The sequence below is a fragment of the Podarcis tiliguerta genome (genome assembly GCF_965153285.1).
Source record: "Podarcis tiliguerta genome assembly, chromosome: Z".
NCBI classification, from domain to species: Eukaryota; Metazoa; Chordata; class Lepidosauria; order Squamata; family Lacertidae; genus Podarcis; species Podarcis tiliguerta.
The window spans coordinates 45,001,274-45,020,585 of NC_139553.1; the positions used below are offsets into that span (position 1 = coordinate 45,001,274).

Sequence of the window (19,312 nt, forward strand, 5' to 3'; positions counted from 1 at the left end):
ACTGTCACCCTTAACAGCCCAAAAGGCACAAAAGGAAACAGGACTAATAATAATAATAATAATTTTTATTTATACCCTGCCCTCCCTGGCCAAAACCGGGCTCAGAGCAGCTAACATCAAACGTATAACACATCAACATAAAATCAGGCAATCAATTAAAATGCATCCTAAAATCAGATCAGGATCAGAATAAAATCCAGTCAGATGGCAACCTGCAGATTAGGGTTAGGGACCTTAAATGCTCACCAGGCCCAACTGTTTGTGCTGAACTTCTATTAGCCTGTGAGAAAAATTGGAAGGCCACTTTCATGCAAGTTCTTATGAAAGGGGAGAGGGAGTCAGACTGAACCCCAACCAAAGGCCTGGTGGAACGCTCCGTAGGGCTGGGCTCTGCTGTTAAATTATGAGATTCTACTTTGGCAGAAATTCCACACCCTTTCACAAAATGGCTATTTAAGCACCAAAGGTTGGAAGCTTTTCCAAGATTCTTTTTTGTGCTTGTAGGAACCTACTGTGCCTTTGTCCCAATGTTATTATTTTCATGCACTGGGGAATTTAGTGCCACTTTTACACAGACACACACCCTTTGTGTTGCAGAAATCCCTTCTGGGACGTTGTGTACCTTCACCCCAAAATGAGATCCTCTTCCTCCAAAGAACGTTTGGTCTGTGATCAAATCTTGCATGAATGTCCAGGGATTGCTTTGCAACAGCCAGCCACAATCATCACCATCTTGCAAAGGAGAAAATGACCATCTTAGAATCATAGAATTGTGGAGTTAGAAAGGGCCACGAGGGTCATCTAGGCCAACCCCCTGCAATGCAGCAATCTTTTCCCCAACCCGGGACTTGAACCCACAACTTTTATAATTAAGAGGCTCTGAGCAGCTGAGATATCATCTTAGATGGCCTTTTGCTCCCTCCATTGCAGAGGGTTGGACGAAATGATCCTCAGGGTCTCTTCCAACTCCACAGTTTTATGATTCGTCACTTCAGGGCTCTCTTGCCAGGATTCCTCTGCTTGTGCCTGGATGTGGCTCAGCTGCCCTCAGCTGAGTCTTGGTGTCACTTTACTCCTGGCTCTTATCCTTTCCATCTTTTTGTGCTTCTGCTTTTTCCATTGGGGATGCTGCATTGTTAGGAGTGTGCTCACATTTCTGCTTCATATTTACCGTGCCTTGGCATGACGAAATGGAAACATCCCCATGAACAGAGGAGAGAACCCATTGGAAAGGTAGATAAGATAAGGGATGACTACTCTGTGTTAACGGCACCATGACTATCCAGATGTGCAAAAAAGGGAGTGAGATGGATTTCCCCCTTAACAGTGAAGTGCTGCTTCTGATCCACTGTAATTTAGGCTGCATTCACAAAGCAGTTTATTCAATTTCCCTGACATTTCCCTGATTGTTAACTTCTGCATTATGTTTGAGCTTTCACATGATGTAGAAGACAGAAAACTATTGGAACATAGTGCATGTTTAGTGATCATTTCCATGTAAAGTGACAAATTTGGGGTGGCATACTGGCATACAATACTTTCCTGTTGTTTTCGTGGGGAATCATGGGGGCTTTGCCTTTAAATGAGAACTGAATCGAATTTCTCATATCCCTGGTTGTGAGAAAACATGATTTGTGACATTGCACAATGCATTTAATGATCAACAGGGTACCTCTGTTGAGGCATCAGCTTCATCTTCCAATTCCCTGGCTTTGTGGAGCCTCTCCCCATCCCTGCCACATAGGGATGTCTTGTAACCCCCCCAGTTCTTCCATGGCTTCTTTCCTCCCATTCCACAAGTGGCATCAATTTTATTCTTTCCAACCAAAGAGGTAGCTAATCTCGGCCAATAATGGAAATCCAGTTTGACTTGCTTTAATTAAGAGCCTTCCTCCTTCAGGCTGGAAAGCCATTAGAGGATTAGAGGAAATTTGGGACATATAATTACAGATCTTATTTTGCAGCCCAAAGCCACTACTGCAAGGGAGCTTTAGTGGTAGAAACACCCAACTGTTTTCGGATTGGCCGTGCTATTTTAAAACAGAAAATGTGTTAATGCACATAAAGATTCTGGTCTGTTGCAACATATACAGAGTTGGACCATTGGCCCACCTATCTCAGTATTGTCCTTACAGACCGGCAGCAGCTCGCCAGGGCTTCAGAGCAGGGACAGTTGTAGGGCAACCTGGAGATGTTGGAGATTGAACCTGGGAACTTCTGCTTGAAAGGCATTTGCTCTGGTCTGCAGGCTTTCCCCTAAAATAGGAGCAGGAAGCTGTGATACTGCCCATCTTGCTCTATCACTCACTGGTGGCAGCCCCCCAATACCTCTCAAAAAAGATGTTGCAGAGCTGGAAAAGGTTCACAAAAGAACAGCCCCAACCAGCATGCTCAGTAGTTGGGTATGCTGAGAATTGCAGAAAAAGATTCAGATGCCAGTGTAGTCGACTTCCATACATATATTTGGGGTGTGGCTGGGGAAAAACCATCTTGCCTTCCGCTGGCCCTGGCAGTGAAGCCTGGGGAAGACGTTAAAGTACGGCATGCTCAGTTTCCTTCCCACGCACGGTAAATCTTCACAAGAACCTTGAAAGGTACGTTGGCCAGAGGCAACTGATCTGAGGTTATCCAGTGAGATTTCTAGGGATTTGGGCTGCCTGGGTCTAAGCTCAAATTTCTAGTCATTGGGCTGTGTTCACAAAACATTCGCAAGGGCCATGTGGAAATGAAGCCACTGCAGACAGCAGTCCCAAGCTCCTTTCTTGTTAACATGGGTGGAAACATACTTTCCTGGGCACCCGAAAGAATCTGCAAACCAGCTCTTTCTCCCATTTCTGGGTTTCCTTGGTAGCGCTCTGGCCCTTTGACAATGCCCTCGCCTGTTCCTTTTTTATAAATCACAATTGGGATTGTGTTCCACAAAGAGCAGTTGATTGGTATCGAGAAGAGTAATGAGTTTTTTAGGCGGCTAGACAGGTGTGTAGTATACCTGCTGTTTGCAAATGGTGTGGGCAGTTCTGGTGAGGGGCAGGGAAGATAAATAACAGGCCTCACTGAACCAGCCCTCCTTAAAAGGGCATTAATTACTGCACATGCTGTATCTGTGACTCAAGAACATCACCTACTCTGTAACCTTTTGCTGACCCTGTTCTTTCCCCGGTCTTGTTGTTCATAAAACCCAGGCTCAAAGTTTTAGCCCTCTGAAAGGATTTGTTGTGGGCTGCCTGCCTGCCTGCAGGTAGCTGTTTGCAGAACACTGACGGTCCGAAAGGAAGGAGGGCAAAAATCGTACCTCCTGGCCCTGCCTTGACTCATCTAGATATTTTTCAAGCTGTGAACACATCTAGATGTGTACAGTACATAAGTTATGTGAACGATCTGGGATCCTGCAAAATGCAGGGTTGTTGATGGTGCAGAGTTGCCCCAGCTCTGTTCACAGGTTGAATGAACTCGAGGTTGTGTAGATGGACCTACTCCGGAGTGACTTACAGATGTCAGCGATGAGACAATTCCTTTCTTCAGGCTGACAATCCAAAACAATACACAACACAAAAGGAAAATGGATTGGGAGGGAGAAATGCAAACTCAGACACGCTTCCTTAATTACAGAGTTCTTGGAATGGCCAGCTGGAATGGGGGAGATATCACAGAGAGGATGATATCCTTTTCAATCAGGAGTCCTTTTCTATCAGGAGATGCTAGTGTTTGAGCCTTGGACCGGCTGCATCCAAAGCAGGTACTCTGCCAATGAGCTATGACTCTCCCACACGGAGGATATAGAAAGGGAAGAGCAGGCATTCGAGTCGATGGGTGATGGAGATGCAGGAAGGAGAAGCCTGGAGAAAGTGGGATATAGATGTGACAGGTTCAAGCTACGCAATGATTAAGCCATGCATTTCATGTTCCTTTTTTCGCCAGAGTCATCTCTTCCAACACGTGCAAAGGACATTGCTGAGGACTTGAAGAAAGAATTTGCATTTCTTTCCGGTGAGTATGGCAAACTCTTCTTTGTGTCCCAAACATTTTTTAAAAGTGTGATATAAATAGACAAAATTAAAGTAAACCCCACCCCACATTGCTGGGACCAGTTTGAGACTGAACAAGGGCTCTGCTGGGACCAGGGCTGGACAGTGCAGTTTGAGACGGAAGTGAAATGCAAGTCCATAGCAGTTAGCATAATAAATAAGGGCTCCATTTAGGTTAGTTTCATGGTCACATAGTAGTGTAGTTGGACCCCTTCATGATAGTCACAGCCATGCCCCCTTCAAAAAGTATTCAATAATCTTATCAATATATGGTAATAATAATTAGAGATGCAATTCAACAACCAGTGCGGATCTGCATTTGTTGCCCTTCAGCTAGAACTATGCACGTTCACGGGCAAATGATTAGGAGTGCTCCAGTGTCTTATTTCAGAGTGACTTGAGTTCTGTTTTCCTTGAAGTCCCATTGCACATAAGCCCCTTGCATTCTCAGTGTTCCTAAACACTTAGCTTTGGAGCATGCAGAACAACTCCTCCTGGTCGTTCTCCCCATGTTCTTTCTCCAGAATGGCTCTTGGAGACAGTTCTCAGGGGCTGACCCATCTCTTTCATTCCAGATGAGCTCCAAGTAGCACCCAGGGTGAGAAGACTCCTTCTTTGTGGTGAAAAGGTCTTCTTGCATGCTGATTGGGCAGCTTTAAGTTGCTGGAGACAGTGAACCTGCTGCAGAAATTGTAATGGTTCTTTGACTGTGACCCTGCCTCCCCCAGCAGGCACATGTGTTGAATGGTTTAGCAGCTGGTTTAGGATGTCTGCTTATTCCCACCCACCCCTCTCTTCCAAACTAGGTGGAAGAGGGAAAGACAACGGCTGGATCATAACATTTCCTGAAAATTCCAATTTCAACCAAATGCCTGAAGAGGTTGTGACAAAAGTTTTGAGCTACTTAACTCGGATTCCAAGGTACCCATATTTCACTCTAGTGGGTGCTGCGCTGTTGCATCAGCTTGATATTGTTTTAGATTTAAGGGTGGGGGGACTCCCCTAAACCCTATAAATTACCAAATGCTAGTATTTTGATTCAAACATGAATCTGACCAAACTGCGGGAGGCAGTGGAAGACAGGAGTGCCTGGCGTGCTCTGGTCCATGGGGTCACGAAGAGTCGGACACGACTGAACGACTAAACAACAACAAGTATTTTGATTATTTGGGACATGAAGTGAGAATGCAAGCTGCAGAAGAATTCCTGCGGCTGAGCTATGTTCCTCAAGGAACAATAGAGATCAATTGAGGGACATTAACAATGGGACCCGGGTGGCACTGTGGTCTAAACCACTGACCCTTGGGCTTGCTGATCAGAAGGTCGGCGGTTCGAATCCCCATGACGGGGTGAGCTCCTGTTGCTCGGTCCCAGCTCCTGCCAACCTAGCAGTTCGAAAGCATGCCAAAAAGTGCAAGTAGATTAATAGGTAAACGGCATTTTCATGTGCTGCTCTGGTGTCGCTGTTCTGTTACGCCAGAAGCGGCTTAGTCATGCTGGCCACATGACCCGGAAAAACTGTCTGCGGAGTGGACAAACGTCTGCTCCCTCGGTCAGTAAAGCAAGATGAGCGCCACAACCCCAGAGTTGTTTGCGACTGGACTTAACTGTCAGGGGTCCCTTTACCTTTTAACAATACAAGAGAGGGCCTTCCCCCTTGCCCTGAGGTGTGAACAGAGACTGGGGATTTGGAAGGTTGCCAGGGTGACTGTTCTGGGAGCAAGGAGGAGGAAGGGGAGCTGCGGTCAATCCTGGGCAGGTTGCCTGAAGGTTGCCTGCACTGCTGTGGGGGTACCAACCACTCTTGAAAGGGCCAGGCTGTAAGATCTGGACTCCCTCCATGCAGACTGAAGGTGTAAATAGGTGAATAAACAAACCATATTTCTTAAAGCCATGGCATTTCTCCACCATGTCTTCCTTAGGCTGAGAGACAGAGGCTGGCTTAGCCTACCTCACAAGGTTGTTGCAAGGATGAAAGGTATATATTCATTGAGGGGGCATGCAGACTACTGTGGCGCACTGGAGAATCAGCATAATAAAAAAGCAGATAGTTGCCTGTTGCTTACTTTGACAAACTATGTCAGCACCAGAATCATAAACAGCAGTGTTGCTGCATCAATAATCAAGATAGAAAACTTGCAGCATTTTTTCTGGGGGGGGGGGGCACGGCATAGCTATGTATTAGGAGCATGTTTTACAAATACAATTCCCAGCATCTCCAGTTGGAAAAAAAAATCTGGTGGAAAGTAATAACTGAGCTATGTTCCCTGAGGTTTAGAAACTTGGCAAAGGGCAGGCGGCTGTTTAAAAATGAAACAGAGATTCTGTGCATCCTTCCCTTAAATGTGTGCTAGATTTAAAAACAGCAATGCATATGCACAATCCTGGAGGTCCAAATAACAGCATATATATCATGTTCACTAGTTTCATTTGCAAATGTTTGTTCTGGAACCTAATAATTAAACACTTGTTGGTTTAATTCACCTGTGTCAACCTTCAACACTGTGCTGCCAGGAAGTAAGGAGAACTGGGGAAAGGAAAAGAAAAAACGTTAACTGTGATCAAGTTACTAATAAAATAAATCAGTCTACATTGATACCTGCCCAGCAGGTTGGGTTGTATATTCAGTGCAGTAGTGAGGTGCTCAGAACTTTGTTTTACGGGCAGGAGGCTCACTTTTGGACTTAATGGCTTTATGTCTCTCTAGAGGGCAATGTGTATTTCTTCCCTTACTTGACCTGAGTCTCCTGTTTCAATGGGATTGTTTTAGCACATATTTTAATTGCAGATGTTTTCTATTTCTTTTTTTTTTAATTAATGGGATTCCCCCACCCACCCCTTTTGTATCTTAGTGGTTGACGTTTATATGTGAATGTTTGTGTAATTGGTAATTTATCCCCGTAAGCTGCTTAGAAGCTTATTGCGGCATTAAGTGGTATATAAATTAATAAACAGTAATACTTGCGGTCAGTCTGGCATTTTACCACACTTGGGGATCCTCCTGCTCAGTGGTGCCCTGGATGTTTGCCCAAAAAAATCCTAACTTGATGGCACCACTCTTTGTTGGAGAGTTTAAGTGCCATTTGCCTCTATGTGGTCAGTAAATGAATCCAGCATTAACTGCTCTGAGTTTGATGGTATCTGCAGGTTCATTGCTGAAGTCAGAGAATGAATATTGGGCCTTGGCCAACGGATCAAGAACATGCATGGCACCCATTGATTCAAGAACCCCATGGCACCTGCTAAGTCTCTGAATGCCCCTCCGCTCATTGCTCCTGTGGTCATGAGGTGGCAAGGGTGGTTAACTTCCCCCTACTCTCCCTTTAAAGGGTCATAGAGTTGAAGGAGGAAGTGGGGAAGAGTGGCACTCTTTGCCACTTCCTCTTTCAACTCTTGGTGCTTTTCAAGGCTCAGATGAATTCTTTTGGACCTGAATCTAGGTCCCTTGAGAAATTGAAGTCTCTGTGTGCATGTGCCCAACCCTTCTCTCTTTCAGTTTCTCAGAGGGTAGGCTGATCCAGGGCAAGGGGCTGGTGCCCACTGTTAAAAAATCTTAATGTACCCCTTGACTTGAAAAAGCTGGCAACTCCTGGTCTAGATGTGCCATTTATTAACCCAATCACTATACATTTTGGTAAACTGGTGTGGAATTTAGTAAAATGGCAGTCAAAAAGGACTCCCACAAGTCGACGGTGATGGTAACTATGCCTAGATGCGCCGAAAAAAGGATATTAGACAAAATCATGGTTGCCACAGTAGTTAAATGGACCTTATGTTCAGAAGCACTGCACCCCCAAGTATTGTGCACTGGGAGCAACAAACAGGGGAAGGGATCTTGCTTTAATGAGACAAACATCCGTTTTTGAGAAGCAAAACAGTGTTAGCAAAGTCATGTAAATAACGCAGGTGGAGACAGAAGATATCCTTGTAACCCTTTACCAAGGAAAATGAGCAAAACAGTGTGCAATTTGAGGATAAATAAATGAGAAAAATGTGCATAATTTGAAGAGAGGTTTTTATCTATTTTACTTCAAGGCCTTGTATATAGCAGGGAGACATTCAGCAAAATTAGCTGGTGTGGGGAAGCGAGGAAGACTCTCAGAACTGCACAGCCAATCAGAGCATGTGGCATCTTAGCAAACATCATGCCACTCTGCCCAGTTGCTAAGCAGCATCTCTGCCTGCCCCCACCCTTGGCTAGCAAAATTATCCTTTAAGCAGGGAGTTCTGAAGAGCGAGTACTTCCACACTATAGGATCAATTTCATATGAAGGTGGAGCAAGTATCATGTGGCACCAGTTCCACAGATCAAAGCAGCCAAAGGGGCATATACAGTCGTACCTCGGGTTACATACACTTCAGGTTACAGACTCCGCTAACCCAGAAATAGTACCTTGGGTTAAGAACTCTGCTTCAGGATGAGAACCGAAATCGCGCGGTGGCAGCGCAGTGGCAGCGCGAGGCCCCATTAGCTAAAATGGTGCTTCAGGTTAAGAACAGTTTCAGGTTAAGAACGGACCTCCGGAACGAATTAAGTACATACCCAGAGGTACCACTGTAATAATGATGATGATGATGATGATGATGATGATAATAATAATAATAATAATAATAATAATGTGTACAAATGTAAAACTTACATTTTTTGTCCTCCAGAACAAACTGAGTTCTTAACCTGAGGTACCACTGTATGGGGGGAAAGGTGATCTTGCAAATAAACTAGCCCTAAGCTGTTAAGGGCTTTATATACTAATCTTGTTTTTGTTATTTAGGTATTTAGTTATTGCATTTATAGTCCACTTTTCCTTCAAGGAGCTGAAGGAGGCATGCATGGTTCTCCCCCCTCCTCATTTAATCCTCACAACAACCCTGTGAGGTAGATTTAGCTGAGAAGCAGTGACTGGCCCAAGGTCACCCAGTGAGCTTCATGGCTGAGCAGGGATTTGAACCCTGTTCTGGCAGGTGCTAGTATGACACTCTAAGCCAGGGGTCAGCAAACTTTTTCAGCAGGGGGCCGGTCCACTGTCCCTCAGACCTTGTGGGGGGCCGGACTATATTTTTTTGGGGGGGAATGAATGAATTCCTATGCCCCACAAATAACCCAGAGATGCATTTTAAATAAAAGGACACATTCTATTCATGTAAAAACACGCTGATTCCTAGACCGTCCGTGGGCCGGATTTAGAAGTCGATTGGGCCGGATCCGGTCCCCGGGCCTTAGGTTGCCTACCCATGCTCTAAGTGATGCACCACAGTGAGGTTGGCCTGGGAGCACACAGGCAATAGTTAAGGTGCTGCACAGCAGAGGTGCCACATGCTGGCAGGGTCTCATTCCTGCCAGCAATCATTTCCTCAGAATTCTGCGCTAGCTGCAGCTTCCAGGTCAAGCGCAAAGGGAAGCACCACCTAAAAATACAAAGTAATAATGTTAATGCAGCACATCCTGGCCATTTTCAGAAGGGAAGTTGAGCAGAGCATACTGTTGGTTACAGTGGTTGAACTGCCAGTGGAACAGCTGAGCTCGATTTGAACTCTGTGCCCACTTCGTCTCTTTTCCTGCAGCTTCAGATATATAATTCTTCCCACCCACTGAGCCCAGCCACTTCCTGGAATTCCTGCAAGATACAAAAATTGCAGTCTATTCCCACCTGTCCAAAAACCATGAGGGTTTTTTGGGGGGAGTTTCATCCAGAGGTGTGTTGCCACCAATCTCGTGTGTGAACTGAAGGTTGCCGTTTCCAAAGATGAAAGTGCAACCCAGCTTCTTGTACTGGCGAACAAGTCATTGCAGAGTTGCTCCACCTTATTAAGGCACTTTAGGGGTGTTCCCAGTATTGCTTAGAGAGGGAACGCCCTAGCAGATAGCAGTCCACCACCCACCACACCCTAGGCAGCAAGGGTGGCAGCACCATGAAATCCATGGGAGCAACCAGTGAGAGCAGAAATTTGCCTAACCAGGATCACAGTGGCCTGTTTCTCTGGGTGTGTGTGTTTTTACTTCCTTTCAGCTGGCTGGGTGCTGATTGATACAGGAATAATCTATAGAGACTAGGGATGGGGAAAGAATTCCTTTGACTTGTTTTGCGCAATGGACCAACCTGCTCTGACATTCCCAGACTCGCTAGCTGATCGGAATGCAACTCCCACTTGGATTGCACCCTTTTCCGGATTTGGCAGTGTATCTGAGATGCCCCAAAGTGTGCACAAAATCTACTGTTTTATCTACTGTTTCATAAAATTTATATACCACTGGAAAGGAAGGGATTTACTCTTAAGCTTATCCTCAATATCCAACTTTCCTCTCCCTCTTAATAACATTTTTGTATGTGGTTTCTTTTTCCATTTATGCACGCATTGTTCTAATATTTGCATTCTTGTCCACATTATTTTTGTGTGTTGTTGTTGTTTAGAGAAGCATGTGTTTCAACTCAGTACAGGTTTAGTATGAATTTGGTAGGTTCTCTTTAAAATGCAAACTGTACTGAATCTCACCTTGCTGCAAGTCTTGCAGCATCAGATTCTGGTAAGCCATTACTAGGGTGTGTGCCATCCTTTGTTTCTCTGCCCTTTCCCCCCCCTGCCCTGCCCCACCCTACTCTTTCAGCTGCTTTGATCCTAGAAAACAAAATAATTATGGAATGAATTGACCAAAATCTTGCAACGTGCCTTGGAGTTTGCAGCCTGATCTCCAGGCAATGTTATTTGCCAAGTGTATTCTGCCATGCAAACCTCTCATTATCAGTGTGATGAGTAGATTCAGAGCGGGTTCCCCTAAATTATAGTCTTGAAGAGCATGAATTAGTAATTGAGTCAGGCAAGGTTAGGGCACGTGCAATTAGGTTTTTGCATGCGGTTCTGTGGTTTTGCTGGGAGAACAAAGACTTGTGCAACAGAGAAAGAGGAATCCACCTTATTCCAGATAAATAGCACGTGCTCCAAGTATCCCATCTACAATCAGTTTCAGTTCTCTGGTCCCTGTCCCTGTAAACCAGTTTATCCCTTGTGTCCTTAGTTTCTCCCCCTTCTTTTCTTTTGCTGCTTCTTTAAATATTGTCAGCTGCAATATTTTTCTTGCATTTATATGCCACCTCCCCCCCCCCACAAGGAGCTCAATACATGGTTCTCCTTCTACTTTCATCCCCACAACGACCCTGTGAGGTAGGTTAGGCTAAGTGATGGTGACGGGCCCAAGGTCACCCAGTGAGCCTCATGGCCGAGAGAGGATTTGAACCCGGGTCTCCCAGGTCATAATCCAGCACTCTAACCATTACACCACACTGAGGCTCATGCCAGTCCCTCTCTTGGGCTTAGGGGTGGGGAAGAAATTCAGTTCAGTTTGTATTTAAAGGCAAATGTGCCTAATTTGCACTTTCTGAAACAGTATGTGAACCAAGGCACAGCCACCCCCCCTTTTAAAATAAAATCAAAATGTGCTGAATTTTGTAATTATTTGTTGAATTATTTTTTTTACTAAACTTATATCCTGCCCTTTCTGTCAAAAGAGCCTTGGGCAGCAGACAGATGTAGAAACAAAAGCATTATAATGTAATTAAAGCAATCTAAGAACAATTACAGTTAAAAGCATCTAAAAGCTGTTTCATTTTAAACCATATTAGCAGTTAAAAACACTGTTCCATCCAGTGATGTTTGGGTTGCAAGGGACAGGATTCTTCAGCCACTGAAAGTTAATCATGATGGTGACAGGTGCACTTCACTAGTGAAGGCATTCCACAACCAGGGAGCCACTCCTGTAAAGGCTGTGTCACGGTTCTGCACCAGTGGGGCAGCCCTCAGTGGCAGCACTGCAAAAAGGCCTCCCTAGCCAATTGTAGGGCCCAGGATAGTTGGAAATGGGGAAGGTGCTGCTTTAGGTACAGTACCTGGCTTCCAGTCAAGTAACATGTACATAAAACGCATATATTATGGGGAGTTTCTGATTTGCAAAAATATGTGTTTCGGGTGCAAAGCTGCATACAAAAATGGGTATATTACGGGAGGTTCAAACTGCAATGCCAGTGACTTTTTATGAGGATTTTAAAAACAACATTTGCAACCTGAATTGGATATGTGGAGAACTGAATTTAAGAACTGGAAAAATGAGACACTTGGTTTGTCATATTTGCCCATCCATATTCCTGGTGGACCTGGGTGGTGTGTGACTGTAGAAACCTTCAGCTGACATGCCCTGCCAGTGTGACTTTTCAAGGGTGAGCTTTTAACCCACAATAGGAATGGATGTTTGTGTATTGAAAGCTATTTTTTAAAAAAAAGAGTGTAGAAAGGTCCTGGATTTAGATCCAGGAAGTCCAGTTGTGAAGTTTTGGTGTGGATGTGAATGGCACAGCTCTGTTCCCTGCTTCTTCTTTATTTAATTTTCTTATGTTCCAGCCAACGTGAATTGGACACCAAATTTATCCTAATCCTGGACAGAAGGTTGGATACATGGACGTCGGTCAAAATGACTCTGCAAAGAATAGCTGTAAGTTCTTCTGTGGTGGGCTGGGCACAAGGGGAGTGTCATTATCTGCCCAAGGGCCATAATTCCTTTGTGGGTAACCTTCCAGGGGACAAATGCCAGTGGTGGGAGGAGCCAGAAATGGGCAGGGCTAGAGGCAGAATTGGGTGGAGCAATGGCTGTGACTCTTACCAGGAGAGCAGGCTGCATTTCGGCCAGGCAGAAGCCACAGGTTTCTGCACACACAAACACACATGCTGTGTCTCTCTCTCACACACACTTCCCAAGACACCCTCCGTTCAGGTAAAGATGTAGCGTTACCACATTTCTATTGCACATTCCAGCCAGGCAAAATCATTGGAGGATGATTCTAAAGAGGGTATGACCTGGGGACAGTTCTGAGGACTGGTTTCCCCAATTCCAGAGGTGTTGGGCAGGGGAAGGGGGGTTGGGGGGGCTGACCACCATTGGGGGAGAAGGCCTAGGTGTTTGGTCTTGTTCTAGCCCTAGTGAGCTCTACCAGAAGGTGACATATCCGCTGAGTTCTTTGGTCTGGTGGTGCTAGTGCTGAATGCCAGATCCATAATAAAACCATGCTCATTCATCATTTGAGTGGGCTGATCTGGCTTGGGTGAGTGAGCTGGGTGGGCCTGCCCTTACCCAGTTCTGTCCACCTGGATTTTCAGTGCTGCAGCAATCTAGACGAGGGAGTCAAGGCAAGGGGGTTGGTTGTTGCCCATACAGAAATGATTTCCTTAACCGGGGAGGTTCTTGACCTTGGGATGGGATTAGAAGGTCAGCACTTGAGGCTGGGCCAGAGAATTGGGGATGCCCCTCAACCCCTTCTCTTCCTGCCTTACCAGATTTAGCAGAAGGTGGTTGACCATTTGGGCCCAGAGTGTGGTTAATGCTTTGCTGCATGAAGGGGTGGTCTTTGCTGCACTGAAAGAGGCCGTGATGTGACTGTTCCTTAAGAAACCAGCTCTCAACCCTTTGTATTTGAACAGCTAGTTGCCAATACCCCTTTTGGGGGAAGGTGGTGGAAAGGGCCATGGTGGGGCAGCTGCAGGAATTCTTGGAGGACACGATTTATATAGATCTATTCTAGGTTCAGGCTTGGCCATGAAACTGTGTCTCCCTTGGTTGTCCTGCTGGGTGACCTGTTGGGAAACTGTACGTGCAGCTACTCAATTAAGGTTTGGCAGACAGCCAAAAGATCATCTGAAGGAGTAAGTCTGCCTGGTGATACAGAAGGCATGGAGACAGCTCCATGACTGGTCAAGCTCTCTCAATGGAGTGATAATTAATGGCCTACTAACTGGAATGTGTTAGTTCAGAGTTCAGTGTGTCAGAGTAGGAGTTGTGAGTCTTGTATGAGAGAGCTAGCTAAAGATCCGTGTTCTGGTCCTGTAAATAGTCCACTGTATATAATAAACATCTAACTACAAGTTCCTGGTTCCTGCTTCGTCCATCCTGTCTGCAGTCAAGTTGCCAATTTCTTCCGTGGATTCTGCGTATACTCTGCTAGGTCTGGCTAAGGTCCTGCAACTAGTCAGAAAATTGCGAAACACCAATAGGTTTTGCCAATATGACCTTTGCAGAAAAAAGGGCAGGGGGAGTGTGACCTTGATCTCTCTTCAGCACTTGATACCATTGGCCATGGTATCCTCCTGGACCATTTCTGGGAAATGAGAACTGGGCGGTGTGTTTGGGGGGTCCTGGGCTGCCCAGATGACAAGACTCACCTTTTTAGAAAGGCTTTGGAAGTAAACCTCAAGGAAAATTCCATACCCACTGCCTGTCAGGGCGGGTGTCACGAGTAAGTCAGCAATAACTCACACAGTAGCGAGTGAAGTTAACTCTTTATTTAAATAAGAGAAGTTCGGGGAAATTAAAAATAACACCAGCAATTTATAAGTTGTATGAGCTTGTTTCTCAGTTTGATTCTTTTACGTGCTTTTGCATGTTTTGTAGTATTTTCTGCATTGTGATTTGCTGTGGTTTTTATTTGTTATCGTCTAGTAATTCTTTATTGTAACTGATAAGTGTTATTATTTGTGGATATTTAATTTTATTGTTTATTATTATATTCTAATGGATTATTGAAAATAGCTTTATTTGATATAAGTTGTTTATTTTAAAGTTATTGTGGCTTTCTTTTATTGGAATGTGATCTTTGCGGTCTATTTTGTTGTTTCTTCAGCTTGTAAACCGCCCCGTGCATAGTAATATAGAAAGGCGGTATTACAAACTAAAAGTGAAATGAAAATAAGCAAAAGAGCCCAGGAGGCCAGACCTAGTGAGCAAAGCAACTCATCCCGGTAGTTCTTACCTCAATGAGGCAGTTGCAAGGACTGAAGGTCCCTGCTTTCCCACAGTTCTCTAAGTCTCCTCCCCTGTTTCCTTCCCAAGCAATCTGAGACTCCTTCGTCTTATCTTTCTTTGATCCGCCCTCTTCACACCTCTTTGGATTCTGGAAGACCAGAAGAGAGAGGAGTTGGTCACCGCAGGATGGGGAGACTCCCAGGCTTCCTCACCAGCCTGCCTCATCTCTGCCACTGGGCCCTTGCCTCTGCTTCTCTGATTATGGACTGCTGTCTGCCACAGACTCTTCCTGCTCACTAAACCCTGTTATCTCTTCAGCTTGTGACACCTCTTCACAATCTGCTCCTTCTTTTCCTTCTGACTACGCATCACCATCCCACCGCCAATCCCTCTGAGCCTTCTTCCCTTAGGGGTTCCCCAGCTGGTGCCTCCCATTACCCCTCTGCATCCAGCCAGTCCATGACGCTGCCTTGCAGGATATCTTTGGGAGAAGAAAAGGTTCAGGAGTAAACCCTATGCAAATCCATAGTGGAGTCCCTAAGGTGGTTGGATGGCATCTTATACGCCTCCTTCCAGCAACTCCTGCAGCCAAGCTGGTGCCAAATGTATTGCTCTGCTTTCCTTTGGACCACATCAGCAAGGCTGAGAGGGGAGTCTTGTTGTCCGGGCAGCCCAGGACCTCCATACGCACTGTCCAGTCTAGTGCCCTGGAGAGGTCACCCATCTCTGCGGCCACAACCATCTCAAGACGGATGGATGGCAGCAACAGCAGCATCTGACAATGGATTGTATAACATAGCCATTGTGGCCATTGATAGCCTTTTTCTCCATTATTTTGACTGCCCCCCCCCTTTAAAGGTGTCTAAGTTGCTGCCCTTCTCTGCATCTTGTGGCAGCAAGTTCCATAGTTTAAACTAATGCACTATAGCTATTGATAGAACATAGGTAAAGGTAAAGGGGCCCCTGACCATTAGGTCCAGTCGTGACCGACTCTGGGGTTGTGGCGCTCATCTTGCTTTACTGGCCAAGGGAGCCGGCGTACAGTTTCCGGGTCATGTGGCCAGCATGAATAAGCCGCTTCCGGCGAACCAGAACAGCACACGGAAACGCCGTTTACTTTCCCGCCAGAGGGGTACCTATTTATCTATTTGCACTTTGACGTGCTTTTGAACTGCTATGTTGGCAGGAGGAGGGACCGAGAAACGGGAGCTCAGCCCGTCATGTGGATTCGAACCGCCGACCTTCCGATCGGCAAGGCCTAGGCTCTGTGGTTTAACCCACAGCACCACCCGCTTCCCCTTGATAGAACATAAGTTGAGGTTATTGACAGAACTTTTAAAGAGTTCTGCTGCATCAAGCCAAAGAAGAATCTTGTCTAGCATCCTGTTCTCACAGTGGCCACGTGGATAATCCTTATAGGAAGCCTGCAAGCAGAATCTGAGCACACCAGCGCTCCTCCCCTACTTGTAATTCCCAGAACCTGGGATCCAGAGGCACGGCACATCTGGCAGTAGAGGGATAGCATAGCCATCCTGGCTACTAGCCTAAAACACCTCGGGGGCATGTGATCTGCTCTCTTCACCAGGGCACATCCGTGGCAGCCAGCAGCAAAAATGGAGACCATATCAAAGTTACCAAATGGTCCCTCTATCCCTATTCCTTTCCCTCTCTGTCTCTGTATTAGTTGTCCAGCAGCTATCAGCCATCAAAGCATTATTTGTTTCTCATCTGCGAGAAATCTTTGAGAGAGGGGGGAAAGCACCAGAAAGGATGCTCGTTAGAGTCTTAACACTGGAGTTTGTTGCTGCTGTGAGCTATAAATGGCAATATATACGTCTTCAAACTCCTGCATTCCACCTTAAAAATCTATAGCTGTTCTTGGCCACTGAGTCTCTCCTCGCACTCCCCCCCCCCACCTTTCTTGCCGGCTAGCACAGCCAACAGCCATTCATAGTTTTGGCACCCTTGCCTGCTCTGCTTTAGCCAGAGGAGAGGACCAGGTCATCTGCCAGTCAGTTTTGCGTTTGGGAATGAATAGATTATGGGAACATGTATCATCGCCACCCGTGCAACTGACATGAGTGAGGAGGCTGCCCTGTGTGTTCTGTGCAGCGATGCCTTGGCACGAAGAGAAGCAGCAGTGCAGGCGGCCGGCTACCCCCGGCGATTTTTAAACACCTCACGAGATCCACGGGTCTTATTTCACTGATGCCGCATTGACATTTGGGCAAGGTAGCCAGTTCCTGTCTTGCAAGGGAGATGGCCGAGGCGAATCCCCCAGGAGGCAAGATGAGGGGAAGAAGGAATGCGGTAAGGACTCTGCCTGCCTGCAGTCTTTCTCCTTTTTTTTTTTTTTTTGCAAAGCAGATTTCTAAGTTCAAATGCAGCCTTGATGCAGCACTAGCATCCAGCCTAGCTAGCAGTGCAGCATTCTAGGACAAACTGCTGAACACAGCGCTTGGAAAATGAAGGGGGGGGGGCAAGGGAAAGGATGATGTTTGGGCAGTATTTACTGCGTTTTCCGTAATTGTCCAAAACACCTGTCCACACTGACGAAGCAAGGTTGGCACCAGTTTTAAACAGAGCTCCTAAGTCTGGGTGTCTCTGTCTGAGAGATGTGGGGGATTTCAGAATCCCTTTATTGCATCATACATATGCATCATGCATATGTATATTCCTCGGTGTTTGAAGGCAGAAAGAGGAAATCAGGAAGAAATATTTCATTCTTTGTGGAGCCTCCTGTAGGGCCTGTAAAGAAATAGGCCATGCTTTTTGAAATTAGCTACTCCTAGAATGCCAGCCTTGAACACTTTCCCTTCTGTCAGGGACAGCCCTGATCTTTTACCTGCACTTAATAAAACCATTGTTTCTAGTTTTTTAGCATTTTTGAAGAGGGAGGGGGACACTCCTTTGAACTCTTCTGTTAGCCAGTACAGATGCATGTTCTTCTGGCTCTCTAAAACTTATGCTGGCCAGTTCTACCACACATGCATGAAATGTGTTTGTGCATGGATGCAAAGTGCTAGCATAGTGTACTCTTTCATCCCCCCCCCACCTCCAAAAATGAAACAATACTGCCTATCTGTAGGGCAAATGTTGCTCAGCTATTCTGCAAATTCAGTCAATTCCATCATATAAGTGAAAAACTTCTACAATGTGTTTTGGGGCTTGTTTGTACTTTAAAGAAAGAGAGAGAACTATGATGGTCAGTTTATTGACATGTCACTGCTTTAGATTAGCCAGTGCCAGACAAGACTTTTGCAGAGGTGGATTTAGGGGAGTGCAACCAGTTCAGTCAAACTGGGTGAAGAGTCTTGGGGGCACTGCAGAAGGTGCCACAACTTTGATGTAGAATGGAAGGCGAGAAGTAGGAGGGAGGCGCCAAATTTTGCCATTGCACAGGACGCCGCTGACATTTGAAGGGTCTGCTACTGACCCTTGCAGACTAAATCAACATTCAGCAAGCATAGGGGGAGCTTTGGTGATGTGTAGTGCGCCAAGTGGCATGGGGGAATACTTGGGATGAGAATAGAGGTTTTGCAAGCCCCCACTCCCATCTTGACCTTTGAAATTTTGGAGGATTTGAAGATGTCCTTGCTGCATAACTGTACCTAGCCTTCTAGAATGTTGAGGGATAGCCTTGACACCTTGATTTCTTTAGCTCTGTTAGACTCTGGTTTTTGCACACGTGGAAAAGTTAACTTCTGCAATGGCCAGGACTTTGAGCCATGGCTGCGAAGCCTGTGGCCTCCCATATGTTGTTAGACTCCAACTCCCGTCAGCTTTGCCCTAGTGCAGTCAATGGTCAGGGATGACTGGGAGCTAGAATCCCAGCAATGTCTGGAGAGTCACCCTTTCCTCGGCCCTGTCCAAAGGGGGGACAAGCCACAACTTCTTGAGTCATCAATCAATTTCCACTTAAAACTGCTTCAGCTTTTCAGTGTGGCACCATAAAAGACTTCACAGGATTTATTAAGGCATGCGCTTTCGTGGAGTCCAAGCAGACTTTTCCAGATGGGTGAAGATGCAACTGACGAAGTGGGCTTGACCCCACGAAAGCTTACACCACAATTAATTCTGTTAAGTCTTTTAAGGAGCCAGAAGGGTCTTGTTTGGTTTTGCTCCAAGAAAAGCTAGCCACCTGGAAGAGTTTGCAGGTTGTGCTTCTGGTCAATCTCACAGTGGGATTGGCTGACTCCTACTGCTTTTTAGGAAGGAAAATCAGAGTCTGCCATAGGCTACAGGGACAATTTGTTATGTAAGGGTGATGTAGTGCCAGGCTGACTCTGTTTTCTCTTTCCTGCAGGGATGCTCTAAGCTAGAGGTTGGGAACTTGTGGCACTCCAGATGTTGCTGGATGTTGTTTCAACTCCCACCACCCCTGCCTGTGCTATCCGGGACTAATGGGAGTTGTAGTTCAACTTACCCATGGAGGACTGCAAGGCCTCCACCCCTGCTCGGTTCTAGTCTGAATTGGAAGCCATAGAATTCCCTATTCTGCCCAGTA

The 19,312-nt window shown here is 45.9% G+C and overlaps 1 protein-coding gene across 7 annotated transcripts in view; it reads left to right on the forward strand.

Moving 5' to 3' along the window:
- The window catches only part of MCF2 (MCF.2 cell line derived transforming sequence), a 71,733-nt gene that overhangs the window by 5,409 nt on the left and 47,012 nt on the right, over nucleotides 1–19,312 (forward strand). For 4 of the 7 annotated variants that reach the window (XR_014506966.1, XM_083422424.1, XM_083422425.1 and 1 more), the window contains exons 2-4: nucleotides 3,919–3,987; nucleotides 4,832–4,946; nucleotides 12,414–12,504. Coding sequence is in view for 5 of the 7 variants with exons in the window: in XM_083422424.1 (XP_083278550.1) it covers nucleotides 3,919–3,987; nucleotides 4,832–4,946; nucleotides 12,414–12,504 (275 nt within the window). In the remaining 2 variants the exon portion in view is untranslated. Of the gene's footprint in view, nucleotides 1–3,918; nucleotides 3,988–4,831; nucleotides 4,947–12,413; nucleotides 12,505–16,723; nucleotides 17,116–19,312 lie in introns of those variants that run through there. The other 3 variants (XR_014506967.1, XM_083422427.1, XM_083422426.1) reach the window with 3 other exon arrangements.